This window comes from Leucoraja erinacea, chromosome 28 (genome assembly GCF_028641065.1).
Source record: "Leucoraja erinacea ecotype New England chromosome 28, Leri_hhj_1, whole genome shotgun sequence".
NCBI lineage: Eukaryota > Metazoa > Chordata > Chondrichthyes > Rajiformes > Rajidae > Leucoraja > Leucoraja erinaceus.
The window spans coordinates 22163256-22177811 of NC_073404.1; the positions used below are offsets into that span (position 1 = coordinate 22163256).

At 41.1% G+C, this 14556-nt stretch overlaps 1 protein-coding gene across 2 annotated transcripts in view; it reads left to right on the forward strand.

The window, feature by feature from the left end:
• Nucleotides 1-14472, forward strand: part of LOC129710776 (eosinophil peroxidase-like) — a 37861-nt gene extending 23389 nt beyond the window's left edge. For both annotated transcript variants that reach the window (XM_055658015.1, XM_055658014.1), the window contains 8 exons: nt 627-969; nt 1594-1754; nt 2899-3157; nt 5760-5930; nt 6232-6469; nt 9693-9898; nt 12892-13053; nt 13205-14472. In XM_055658015.1, the coding sequence (XP_055513990.1) occupies nt 627-969; nt 1594-1754; nt 2899-3157; nt 5760-5930; nt 6232-6469; nt 9693-9898; nt 12892-13053; nt 13205-13326 (1662 nt within the window). In that variant the 3' untranslated portion in view covers nt 13327-14472. The remainder of the gene's footprint in view (nt 1-626; nt 970-1593; nt 1755-2898; nt 3158-5759; nt 5931-6231; nt 6470-9692; nt 9899-12891; nt 13054-13204) is intronic.
• The last annotated feature ends 84 nt before the right edge of the window (nt 14473-14556 follow it).

Genomic DNA, 14556 nt, shown 5'->3' on the forward strand with positions numbered 1-14556 from the left:
TACCTAAAGTGCAGTCATATGTCCTATAACTTGCACGTGTATTAATGCTGTCTCATCTTGCAGCTGCTATCTTGGAAGTTGAGCGAATAGTGCCTGACAAAATTACACATTTAATTTTCTCCTTCTTGCATCCATTCCCCGCCTTTACTGCTCCCTCAAACATTGTGAAATCTCTTAAATGTTAATATACTCAGTCCTAGGGCGACCACTCCGTGTATTTTCCACCATCCACAGACGGTAAATCAATATATGCAGTGTGGCCACTTTGAGATAAAAAAATCAGAACAATTGCAAATTAGTGCAGGTGTACACTGATAGGTGTCAGATGACAAGCACAAATTCTAGCAACACATGAGAGAAACACTCATCTTAAGATGCTGTTTGAAAAAATGTCCGATTTAATTTAAATGTGAATCATTTCTGTGCACAGGGCTCTGTCCTATAATTAACTCTAATTCTCTTCCCGCAGGTGCACATGACCTACTTTGTATTCCAGCATTTTGTTATTATTTTAAATTGTACATTAAAATCATTCCAGAGACACTTCAATGGTAAACAGCTCATGTATTCATTAAACTGCTCCTCTACCCCGATCTATCACCCCTTCTCTTGTTGTTCATCCTCAGGTAACTTGTGGTGACCTTCAGGCTACAGACACTCGACAGTGCCTTCCATTCACCCGTTCGGCTCTCACATGCCGCTTGGGATTTGGGAACAGGAATGGATGTGAGCAGATCAATGAACAGACGGCTTACATCGACGCCTGCAATGTTTACGGCAGCACAGAAAACCAGGCAAAGAAACTCAGAAATTTCACCAATGATCTGGGCTTGCTGAAAGTCAACCCTACCTTTTCAGACCACAACCTGCAATATTTGCCTTTCAGAAATGTTAGCCAGACAAATGTTTGTCCAATGGCCTACAACAAGTCCTTATGTCCCAGTATTAATATTCCCTGCATGCAAGCTGGTAAGAAATTGTTGATGGTGATATAGAATAAATATAAGAGCGTGGTGTCCTGGTGTTCAGGTCAAACTATCGAATATCATGTACACTGTTCCCTGAGCCATCATTAAGCCTGCTAAAGAGCCTGTCCCACTTTCACGACCTAAGTCACGACCTCTGTCGAGTTTGCCCTTGACTCATACTCGCAGCATGGTCGTCACGAGGTCGTAGGAGGTTGTAGGTAGGTCGTAGGAGGTTGTGATGCTAGTCGTGGGTAGTTGTGGCATCAAGTAGGTCGGGGCGTTTTATCATCATGATGAAAAATGTCCACGAGTAAAAAAGGTTGTGAATTAGGTCGTGAAAGTGGGACAGGGCCTTAACATGAATACTGCACATTTAGACCACTGGATCAAATCTGAGAACCTCTGCCTTTCTGATCAATCAGGCCATTTACCTGGTATACATTCCTCAAACCACCTCTGCTTTAACTAGTTATTTAGAAATTCATTTTGCCTTATTTGTTCACTCCTATTTGGTAATTTCAGATCCTCGGACTATTAATCATAGCATAAATTCAATCTCACCCATACGTTTTGACCTCACGTTTTTATACTTGTGTAAATAATGCAATGATCCCATCAATCCTAGGCGATGGCCGAGCAAATGAAAATTTGGGACTGTTGGCATTCCATACAATATTTCTACGGGAACATAATCGTTTAGCGAGGGAGCTGAAGAGACTGAATCCACACTGGAGTGGAGAAACCATCTATCAGGAGGCGAGGAAAATCATTGGAGCTCATCATCAGGTGAAGGCAAATTGGAACATAACTGAAAATGATGAGAGGTTTTGTCAACCAGGTTTCCAAAGTTCATTCAGTTCTGGACTTTTCTAACCTGTCTGGAGCTACCATAGATTAATTGATAAAGATTGACTTCCAGGATCATTCCTGTTATATCATGTAACCACCAGGATGGAGAAAGAGAAATAGCAAACCTTTATCCATCTAACAGTTTCTGTATTACTGTATTTCCTGTGTGATTGTAAATGTGGGACTGTACACATGTGTCCATCTGCACCACTTTGCATGTGTCTAAGCAGTTCCTTATCACACCTTTCAATAGTGACTTTACATCCATATGATAGAATTAAGTAACTTTATGGATGCTGGGAGATTGGGTTGGGGAGCATTGATATAACTCTGGCTGGAGGTGACAATAAAAGCACGAATGAAGGTTCTACTATTGAGTAGACAAGGCAAGGACAGAGGCAGACTGTGTGAAATATAATCTTTCCTTATAATTGGCAGAATGTGGAATCGGAAATCCAGCTCTGGTTAAGATATACATATTACTGATTTTATTTCATCTGAGCCAGTAACTGGGACGGCAAATGGAACCTGTGGCAAAGCTACCAGGTTTTTGATGGGTTCAAAGAAGATTGTTTGGATTAGCTGAAAGAAAAGCAGATGACATTCCTGTTACATCCCTGTACCCAAGTCAAGTCAAGTCAAGTTTATTCGTCACATACACATACGAGATGTGCAGTGAAATGAAAAGTGGCAATGCTCGCGGACTTTGTGCAAAAAGACAAACAAACAAACTACAAACAGAATGGAACAGAATCACATATCCCAGTCCATGCTCCTGCAGAGGAAGTCTATTTCAGAAAGTAGAGTAATGGAATGACAATCAGAAAAGAAAGTGAGAGAAATATTTAAAAAGCCATTTGGACAGATTCATGTATAGGAAATGTTTAGAGGGATATGGCAAACTCAGGCAGGTGGGAGCAACACAGATCTTGTTTGTTGTGGGCAAGTTGGGCCAAAGGTCTGTTTCTATACTGTCTGACTCCATGACTAAATAGTGGAGGAGAATTAAGGAGTGTGAATCAACAATTAAAACGATATATAATAAATGTTTAATAATTACTTTCTGCTTTTTCTCCAACAGATTATAACCTACAGGGATTATATTCCGCGAGTAATTGGAAAGCATGCAACAAGGAAGTACCTATCCGAATATCAAGGCTACAATGAATCTGCCGATCCCAGACTTTCTAATGTTTTTGCTACAGCTGCCATGCGCTTTGGGCATGTTACTGTGCAACCAGTGGTGAAACGTTTCAATGAAATGTACCAGGAGGACCCAAAATATCCCAGCAAATTCCTGCACAATACTTACTTTACTCCGAGGAATCTAATCGAGGAAGGTCTTTAATATTATTATTCCACGTGCAAATAACAGCAGCCAAGTTAAATTATTGCTGCATTTATGTGTTCAGTAATTGTGTCAGAGTGGGATTGATCATAGAACAGCTTTCTAAGCTATGCTTCTAAATTCCCAAACAGGTATAAATAAGAACAACTACAGGAACATTGCTTTTGTACTTTCACATCAATGGCCTAGGTCTACCACGAGTTAGATGCAGAGGTTGGCTCTGCCGTGTCCCATCAAACACTCATTATTGAGATAAAGAATGAATAAGGGCGGCCGTAAGGGTGGCATGTGGCACAGCAGTAGAGTTGCTGCCTCACAGCGCCAGAGACCCGGGTTCGATCCTGACCATGGGTGCTGTGTGTACAGAGTTTGTATGTTCTCCCTGTGAGTACCTGGGTTTTCCCCGGGTGCTCCAGTTTCTTCCCACACTCCACAAAGATGTACAGGTTTGCAGGTTAATTCGCTTGGGTAAAGATTGTAAATTGTTCCTAGTGTGTGAGATAGTGCTAGTGTGCGGGGATCGCTGGTGGGCCGAAGGGCCTGCTTTCGCACTAGATCTCTAAACTAATGAATCTGAAATGCCTGTAGGAAAGTGCACGATCAAGAACAAGTCTGTGTCATAATGGATGTTTGCTCTAATTTTAGTAGAAGGTGTAGTTATAACTATACACAATATAGTTAGGTTCACATTCAAATGTACATTTCCTTCACATGCACTAAGTAGCCTTCTCTCACGAACTACATCAAACAACTATTTTTTGGCTTAATAGCTAAATGTACTGCCTTAATCGGAATGTACTTTACACACACAACTTTTGTAGCAAGTAATTACATTTCTTTATCGTTTGTCCTGTAAGCTTAAGATATATCCCCTTAATTTAACGTAAATAGATATTCTGAACGTATTTTCATATTTGATATCTAATACCCTTGAAATCAGATGGAGAATATTTGTTTTTTAATTATGGCACTAATGCAGAAGTCCATTGAGCTCCAGGCTGCAATGGGAAATGTTGAGTGTACGTCTATCTCATTGAATCATAGAAAAGTTATAGCTGAGGGAAGGCAATTTGGCCCATCATGATACTCACTCGTCTTCAACGGAACACGTGTAATGTTCCATCCCATCCTTTCTCCATAGCTTTATACATTTTTCCCCATCATACCTTTATTTTTTTCTTATAAACCACAATAAAACCTGTCTCCATCACATCCACTGGCAGTGCATTCCAGATTTCAACCATACACTGCATTAAAATGGTATTCTTAATTGTCTTCCCCTTTAATTTATACCTGTAACTCCAAATCCACAATTGCTCCACCTATCCATTATCCCACTATTTAATCTGACTGGATGACATGAGTTCTGAATTTTGTTTCTACACCTATTATGTGGCACCTTATCAACAGCATATCACCTCGACTTCATCACCCTTATTGGCGCTATCTCATAAGTTCATAAGTGATAGGATCAGAATTAGGCCATTTGGCCCATCAAGTCTACTCCACCATTCAAATTATGGCTGATCTGTCTCTCTTTCCTAACTCCATTCTCCTGCGTTCTCCCCATAACACCTGACACCCATACTAATCAATAATCTATCTATATCTGCCTTAAAAATATCCATTGACTCGACCTCCACAGCCTCCATAGAAACATAGAAGCATAGAAAATAGGTGCAGGAAGAGGCCATTTGGTCCTTCGAGCCTGCAACGCCATTCATTGTGATCATGGCTGATCATCTGCAATCAGTAACCCGTGCCTGCCTTTTCCCCATATCCCCTGATTCTACTAGCCCCTAGAGCTCTATCTAACTCTCTTTCAAATTCATCCAGTGAATTGGCCTCTACTGCCTTCTGTGGCAGAGAATTCCACAAATTCACAACTCTCAGGTGAAAACGCCTGCCCTAATCCGGTCCTAGATCAATAATTCTCATCTCAGTTTTAAATGGCCTCCCCTTTATTCTTAGACTGTGGCCCCTGGTTCTGAACCCCTCCATCTGCGTCTAGCTTGTCCAGTCCTTTTATAATTTTATACATCTCTATAAGATCCCCTCTCATCCTTCTAAATTCCAGTGAATACAAGCCCAGTCTTTCCAATCTTTCCAACTATCTGCCATTAACATACGACAGTTCAAGATCCTCCGCGATGGAAACAGGTACCAATCTTTCCATCTGCGATATCTATCAAAATGTCCCATCAGATATCCCTGGGGGACTATTAATCCTGTCCTAGATCAATAATTCTTAAAGCTTTTCTACCACTGAGTTTAAGTGATTGGGCTATAAATTTCAATTTATCCTTATTCCTATTTTGAACAAGGGGGTAACATTTGGGGGTGGGGGTAACAAGGGGGTAACAAATCACACAAAGGTTTAATTAGTACCCACTTGATTTCCTTCTGTACCTCAACTCATTATCCTAGGAAGTCTCCCATACTCTCTTGGTGACTTACCTACAATGAGTTATTTACATTTTTCTAATAACTCTGTTCCATTTAAAAAAAAAAAAATCTGATTTACAATCCCATTTTCATTTAAATTTAATCAGGCATTAAATGTAAACAAAATATAACTGTTTGTTGTTGTTTAGGAGGTATTGATCCAATAATCCGCGGTTTATTTGGTTACCCGGCCAAATTGCAGACCCAAGATGCAATGATGACAGATGAGCTGAGGGAGAAGCTGGTTATATCAGAGCATCAGATGAATCTGGACCTATCTGCCATTAACATACAGCGATCCAGGGACCATGGGCTCCAAGGTAATAGAAGATGATTTCAGTGAAGGTCCTGACTTACTGATTCAGCTCTCTCAGCCCAATCGTTCACTAGATGTCCGTGACTATTTTGCCACTCCGTGACTTATGCAATCCATTTGTTAAAAAAAAATAGATGATGAATCATACAGGATGTTATATTACACAGACTCGATTTGCAATTTCTGAAATCCTCAGATTGCACAATTGTTGATGCTTTTTATTTTCTTGCACTTATTATCTTTTTTTTTGTTTATCTTAACTGATGAGGAAAAAATTAACCTCCATCTCCCAACCCCAAATCCAGGTTACAATGCATGGCGAAAGTTCTGTGGACTATCTGAACCCCGTGGTCTCTTTGATCTTTCATTCATCCTCAAGAATATGGAACTTGCATCTAATCTCCTCGAATTATATGGAACGCCAGAGAACATTGACGTGTGGGTCGGGGGAATCTCTGAACCCTTTGTGGAAGGTGGCAGGGTGGGCCCACTGTTTGGCTGCTTGATAGGACGACAGTTCAAGAACCTCCGCGATGGAGACAGGTAACAAATGCATTGAGATTTTCATAACAAACCTGTTGTGGAAAGTGGCTCACCTGAATCTATCCAATCCAATGACTCGATCGGCTATACAGGTCCACCACTAACTTTCTGGCACCCTTGGTTCCAGCGCATTGGTGTATTGCCTGCTTTGCTGGACCAACAGAGGCCTTAGGGGGCCCACAATGTCATCCGCGGACGTCGGCTATGGGAACAGATCTGCCAGCTCCGGCCGGGTCAAGTCCAGAACCCCAGCATCCAACTCACCGACTGGCCGCGGAAGTCCTGATGAGGTTGGGATTGGTCACCTCACCCAGCCTAGGTGCCACAAAATCAGGGTGACTTCCAGGGAGGGGGTTTTAAAGAGCGCTCTTGTAATTTTGTCCGGATTAAAGAAGGTGCTTGCTCATATTACTGGAAAACCGGTGGTGGTCATGCAATTTTACTTCACTCATCTTATTCACAATAAAGATGAGCACAATACAGTTTTAAACAGTATTAAACACAATACAGGTCACTCTTACTGCAGTAGGCAAAAACAAGTATGCAATATAGAATAAACTACAGGAAAGCAAGAGGGAGTAAGGAGGGTGTTATGTAAAATTGGGGAATTTATTATGTTGATACCATTGGATTGTAAGAAGAAACTGCAGATGCTGGTTTAAACCGAAGATAGACACTAAAAGCTGGAGTAACTCAGCAGGACAGGCAGCATCTCTGGAGAGAAGGAATGGGTCAAGTTTCGGTTCGAGAATGGTCTCGTTCCTCCCGTTTGCATGTGGCCTGGCGCCGGGTGATCGAACCCCACGTCGGGGCTGGTCGAGCCTCTGCGTCATTGGAGCTCCCGACTAGCCTCTCCCGAGACTACGAGCTCCCGATGTAAAGTCCGCAGGCTGCAGTTGGAGCGATCCCAGGCAAGGGATCAACTCCGATGTTAAGTCCACGCCCTGCGGTGGGGCCAAAATACAGTCCGAGGAGGCCTCCAGCTCCATCGATGGTAGGCCGCAGAGCGACCGAAGATGCGATGCGGAAAATAATCGCATCTCCGGCAAGGTAAGGACTGAAAAAAAAAATCCCCCTCCCCCCACATAAAACAAACCAGAGAACATTTATAAGACTTTTAAATCACACTAAAAAATTTTTTAAAAGGCGAACAAACGGACTGACTGTTGGCGGGGCTGCCAATCGTGTGGCTCCCTTGGTAGTACTGGCTCTTCCTTGTAATTGGATACACTTCACAAAAACAACTCTTCCCCCCTTTTGCTTCAGGCATTAATCAAGTCTGTGTTTTCAACATGTGGCTTTATCTCTGGGTTTGCATGAGTAAGTTTGGTCAACATTTCCTTTCCTGATTTGCAGAAGCTCGTTATTGACGCAACCTGGATAATTGCAACAAGCCAGCTTCCTGCCCATGTCATCTCAATTTATAGTGTCATCATTGTTTATTTGTAACAGGTTGCAGCCAGTAATGATAATAGAAACAGGAGTCACTTGTCTTCCCCGTATAATCCTGATGATTCTAGGCTTTTAAATTTAAATTTTGTTGCCCGTATCTACACAGTGCAGTGTTCCTAGGGCATTCTGTAGAGTTTTCCCCTGACTTGTTGACTCCGCTGAACCAACTGCGAGGGCAATGACAGGACAGCTGTAGACATACAACTACAGGAGCGTGACATAGATCCTGGTCTCGTGTTGTGAATCATTTGCTCTGTTACATGTAGGTTTTTTCACAGCTCTGTTCTAATCTTTTTATCTTTGTGTGGTAGATTCAAATCAACATATCAAGCCCTCTATATTTTTTCCAATTAACTACTTGATTCGTTAATAGACAATAGACAATAGGTGCAGGAGTAGGCCATTTGGCCCTTCTAGCCAGCACCTTCATTCAATGTGATCATGGCTGATCATTCCCAATCAGTACCCCGTTCCTGCCTTCTACCCATAATTCATGACTCCGCTATCTTTAAGAGCCCTATCTTGCCCTCTCTTGAAAGTATCCAGAGAACCGGCCTCCACTGCCGTCTGAAGCAGAGAATTCCAGAGAAACAACTCTCTGTGTGAAAAAGTGTTTCCTCTTCTCCATTCTAACTGGCTACATGTGACGTAAGAATCTCCAAATCAAATCTCCAAATTGCCCCTTATTCTTAAACTGTGGCCCCTGGTTCTGGACTCCCCCAACATCGGGAACATGTTTCCTGCCTCCAGCATGTCCAAACCCTTAATAATCTTATAACTTTCAATAAGATATCCGCTCATCCTTCTAAACTCCAGAGTATACATGCCCAGCTGCTCCATTCTCTCAGCATGTGATAGTCTTTGCTCTCTTTCGTGCTAATGGATCACCACCAATCCTTTTTCCAAGAACAAGGTGACTCTCTGCCAACTGCACCTTTTCGGTTTCCTGCCTCAATCAACGAGGCACGTCATAGGGTTGTCTTGCCAACAGCATGTCACTAACTATCAAATCTTGGCTTCTGCCTCACCATTTTGCTGGAAGCTGATCCACTAAAACCTGATCCAATAATTTAAGTTGAAATGCGATTATTTTCCGGATCATATCTCCGGTCACTCTGCAGCCTACCATCGATAGATAGATTAAATAATGACATTGATTTTTACTCTGTATCTCTCGCCACAATTGCTGCCTGACCAGCTGGGTATTTCAAGCATTTTCAATTTTTATGTATGTACTGATCCAGATTTAGATCAGCCTGAGAGATGGAGAATGTGAAATGATTTGGAGATTCTTACGTCACATGTAGTTGAAAGACTAACCCTGACAAAACCAAGCCCCAGCAAAGCCTGGTCTCAGATAGTTGTTATCCCAGCACATTCCCCAAACCTGTAGCACAATGGCTCAGCTATTTTAAGGTCTGATGTATAAGTTTGGACTTTTGGAATATTTTAAACCATAGAAATTTATTTTAACTACATATAATACAATACATTTATTTTCAGTCCACCTAATGCCATTTTGGGTCCATGCACCAGAATGGAGAAGACCAGTTCTCAATATTATCTTTAACTTAAGAAAACAGGCTATCACAGTAACGTCTCAAAAGTCTCACACATATGAATAACATAGGTTGGTGAAATTATTTAGGGAAACACAGTAGACAGAGCTCCACTAGGAAAATATCAGTTGTATTGGGATCCATAAGGGATAAATGTTGGCCTAAATCTTCTCACTTCCTAATATCAGTCTCGGTATTTCTTTGTTTTTTAGATTCTGGTGGAAAAACAAAGGAGTTTTTACTGCTAAGCAACAGCAGGCTCTTCAACAGGTCTCATTCTCTGCCTTCATCTGTGATAATACCAGGATTGAAAATGTTCCTAGGGATGTACTTACATTCAGACCATACCCGGAAGCTTTTGTCAGGTGTGATCACATACCACGGGTAGACCTGAGTGCCTGGAGAGAAATGGTTGATGGTATGTTGCTATTAAACCTTCAGTTAGTTCAGATGTTTGGTTAGAATTATGCTGGCAGTGGAACCCCGTGTTCACCCTATTTATGCCCTAGACATAAATAATAAAAAATACAGTAACAAATAAATAAGTGAATATAAAGATAGAAATAAGCCCTATTTTTGCCCCAGACACTAGATAGTGCACATGCATTGTGTCTGGCGCTCACTGAAAGATTGGCAGAGCTTATTCTGTCAAGCTTACGATGCCACTGGACTCTACATGGAGTCCTATGGCAGGGCTCTATGTTGTGTTCATTTCCGGTGTTTCACTGCAAAATTGTTTCTCAGGTTCCTCGCCAGTTCAGACTCAGCGTTGAAACTTGATGAGGTCATCGGTTTAAATGGGGATTGTTAGATAAAACGGCAGAAGGTAATTGGGAAAATAAGTTACTTCACTTGATTTTAAATTTATTTTGCCAACTTGATCTTTACTTTCTAACTTATTATTTCAATGTGAATGGTTCTTAATTATTGCTAAATGTCATGGCCATTTAAAAATTGTTAAAATCTCTTCCAACTCTAACAGTAGGGAAAGCACATCTCTGGCTTTGTCTGTGGTCAGAGACAGGAGCTTCCCGTCAATGGTCTAACCATTCCCTGGAGGACATCACTGGACTCCACTGGGCAGAGAGCCAATCTGACAGCCTTCCGCATCCAGCCCATGGTCAGTGCAATCATGCCGTGACCACAGGCACCAAGTCTAGGTTGGCACAGTCATTCTTGTCCTAAAACGAAGCAAATGACTGATGTGGTCAAATGGTGATGGCTCTCAACTTTGAAGTAAATTCTGATTCTGACCTCTTGATGACACAAAGCTGGGTGGCAGAGCTGCGAGGAGGATGCTACAAAAAAGCTGCAGGGTGACTTGGATAGGTTGGGTGAGTGGGCTGATGCGTGGCAGATGCAGTATAATGTGGATAAATGTGAAGTTATCCACTTTGGTGGCATGAACACGAAGGCAGATTATTTACTGAATGTTATCAGATTAGGAAAAGGGGAGGTACAACGAGACCTGGATGTCCTTGTACATCAGTCACTGAAAGTAAGCATGCAAGTACAGCAAAATGTTCCCGATATTGGGGAGTCCAGAACCAGGGGTCACAGTTTAAGAATAAGCGGTAGGTCATTTAGGACTAAGATGAGGAAAAACCTTTTCACCCAGCGCGTTGTAAATCTGTGGAATTCTCTGCCACAAAGGGCAGTGGAGGTTAATTCATTGGATGTATTCAATGAGTTAGATATAGCTCTGAGCTAATGAAATTAAGGGATATGGGGAGAAAGCAGGAACGGGGTACTGATTTTGGATGAACAGCCATGATCATATTGAATGGCGGTGCTGGCTCGAGGGGCCAAATGGCCTACTCCTGCACCTATTTTCTATGGTTCTATGTTTCTTGATTATCCCCAGTTTTTAATGCTGCACTATAAGCTTTGTTTTGAAATTGCTTCCCTAATTCTCTCTATCTCTCTTTTCCTCCTGTAAACACTCATTTAAATTAACTTCTTTGATGAAGCATTTGCCTATCCGTCCAATTATTTCCTTTGCTAATCTTCTGTCTTTCACAATGTTAAACTCACTTGTTCAACTTCAATATTTACACAACTTTTCTGAAGTGTTCTTTCTTACATTTAGAACATTCAGTCACTTTCCAGATCACTTTTCAAAGCTTTAATTTAAGTGGTTGATATGTAACTGAAATACTTTAAACTATTGTTCAATTCTATACTTCAGATGATTCCAACATCAATGCTGACAAAATCAGTTAAATGGATTAGGTTCTAAGATATTATCTAGCTAAGTACTGTGTAAAAAAAAAAATCAGCATTTTATTCTACTTTATAAATTATCAGTAGTATTTAACTTTAATCCTGTTCCTTTTCACTCTGTATATAAAAATCTTCTCAAGTCTGAGGTAATCTGTCAAAGACCCATGAAAAACTTTACTTGCTGTCTTCTTTGTATCTCTGCCTTCTTTGCCAGCTCATTGGAATTAATGATATATCACTTCCACTTTATTCTCTGTATTTCTCAGTGCCCAATTGATACATTCTGTAACCTGCAGAGTCTGTGGTGCAGCAAATGTGTAACAGAGCGAGTTGGAGATAATTTTGGAGTTGGCATAATGTTTCAACCATCTATGCCGGGTGCCTATGTGCTCAGGATGAAAGGACGAGATTCTCAGAGCCACCAAGATAGACTCTTCTCCACTTTAAATAGTCACGGGTCAATATCACAGTCAGTGATAATATCACAGTTTTTTTCAAGGAAGATATAGGATTATACTTAACTAATTTCTTCTATCCACTTCATAATCTCTGCTATGACAGATCTTGGAGCAGTGTCTATTTTGTGAGCCTGGTGTCAGGCATACAAATAAGATGGACTGTCCAAGAGACCCAGCCATGTGTAATTAAGCCGCAGCCACACTAACCTTGGTTCACATGGTCTGCCAGTAGATTTGTAAGATTTTGCTGAGACAGTATCAGTGATTCTTCCAGTGCTTTGAAGTGACTGTTGTGTTTTATGTCTCAGAAACATAAAGGAAGGCACAGATAACAGCTGCCTTGCAGCTCGGGAGCCTTCGGTTGAGTTTGAGACCCCAGTCTCACACACTCTTCTACTCAAGTAGCTCAGGTTGCATTGAGGCACTGTGAGGCAATTGTGGAATTCATCACCAGTGGCTGCCTTTGTTCTTTCTGCACTGACAGCCACTTACACTTATTTTACAGAATCACCTACATCTAAACTGGAAAAAACTACTATTTAATTTCAGTCAGTCTTATTGATAGTCAAAGGAGAGAGTTCCTGTTACATATTCAACAGCAGTTCAGATTATATTGATGTAAAGTCCATATGATAAGGACAGTGCTTATAATTTGACAAATGCTTGTTCAGCTATTCCTTGTAACTCTAAACCTCTCTTTAATAACAGCTTCTGTTTCTTTTCTTTACAGGAACCTCTTGTGGAGCCATCCCTTTGGTCTCTCATGCCCATTTTTCAGTCTGCAAATCCTTGGTCACATACACCTGCCGATCTGGATTCGAACTGGTGGGAGGAGACACAATAAAATGCCTGAGAAATGGACTGTGGCACTCTGCACCGCCTACTTGTACTGGTAAGACCAAAAACCCACTGGGGAAGGAAATATATGTAATCTTGCATTCTGCAATAAATTCTCTGTCACGTCACAATAAACGTTAAGTATCTTTAGCATGTAACAAATTTGATAGGCGTAACCATGGTCATAATAAAAAATATATTTTCAGAACTTCCTGGAAACTTGGACAAAATACAAAAAGAAGATGAAAATGAACTTGACTCAACAGAATTGGACCAGGTTACAGACTTTGCTGACGGTTCAGGAGATAGCCATTGGGCTGCAGTCTAACGCCACATGTATTCAGCCTGGCAGAAATGAAATAAGGGGGTTGGAAACTGGATTAAAGCTCAGGGTTTCCTGGACGAAGATGAAATGTATCACTCGTTATTGCAAATACAAGCTCAGGTGCTGAGGTCCAGTACATGTCTAGAAAGACAGGAATTTCCCACACTCTATCTGTAGTAGGTTGATCATTAGCAGTGCACTCAGTCACCAGTTCAAAATCTTTTGATTCCAGATCTGGTATTTTATGTTCATTTGATCCAGCGATATGAGTAACACTGACAAGGCAGCAAATATTGTGCATGGTAGTTGCTGGGAGAGGATGGTTGGCCTTTCTGGAACCTCTGCCTACTATGGTATGCTACCAATCACCCAATTATAATTTTAGTTAATCTCATGATTTTCACCCAGGGATATTGAAGAGACTGTTTACACCAGTGAGTTGTATGAATACATGGGAGATTGGAATTCTGGTGATCTCAAGGTAATGCTGCTGATAGCTTTCTGGGATATGTTGGTTGCCTGTTCCCTGTAATTTCACTACAATAAAACCACCAGGAAGTTAAGACTCAGTTCCTTCCCAACCTATTACTCCAACACTTGCAGAGAGTTGATTCCAAACATTTAGTGTCCAGTACAGAGTGCTATATAAAATGTATTCTCTGAATGTGGTTACTTCCTCTATGAAATGAACCCCCCCTGAACTCAACAAGAACACTTTAACGCAGATGATGAGATTCATGAGGCATCAAACTCAGTTAGAGCAGGATAGATTAATTGGAGCTATTATACAAGGCACTTCATGTAATAGTCATAAATGCAGCATTTTCAGTTGTTTCTATGTGGATGATATATCAAACTGAAGCTGCATCATTCTAATTAAAACTGAGCTCTGTTCTTGTGTCTACTATGCCGTGTTTCCTCCTCCATCAATGAAACTCCTGCTGTTTGTGAGGACAGGCTCAACGAGACTTGCATGCCTCATTTGCCCTCATAGTCATGACGCAAGTTCAATAACATGTAATCTGCTGTTGTCTAATGCATGTAATCGTATTTGTAATTTGATTAATTCTACGATAAAATTCTATTGTGATTATCTCTGCTTGTCAACGCTATAAAGTGAAGCAGCATTAAACAATATATTGAATGATGGAGTGGAAGTGTTCCTGGCATGATGACGCACTCATTCTGATAGCTAAGGTAGCATACTCCCTTTCATTCCTTTCTTCATTTCAC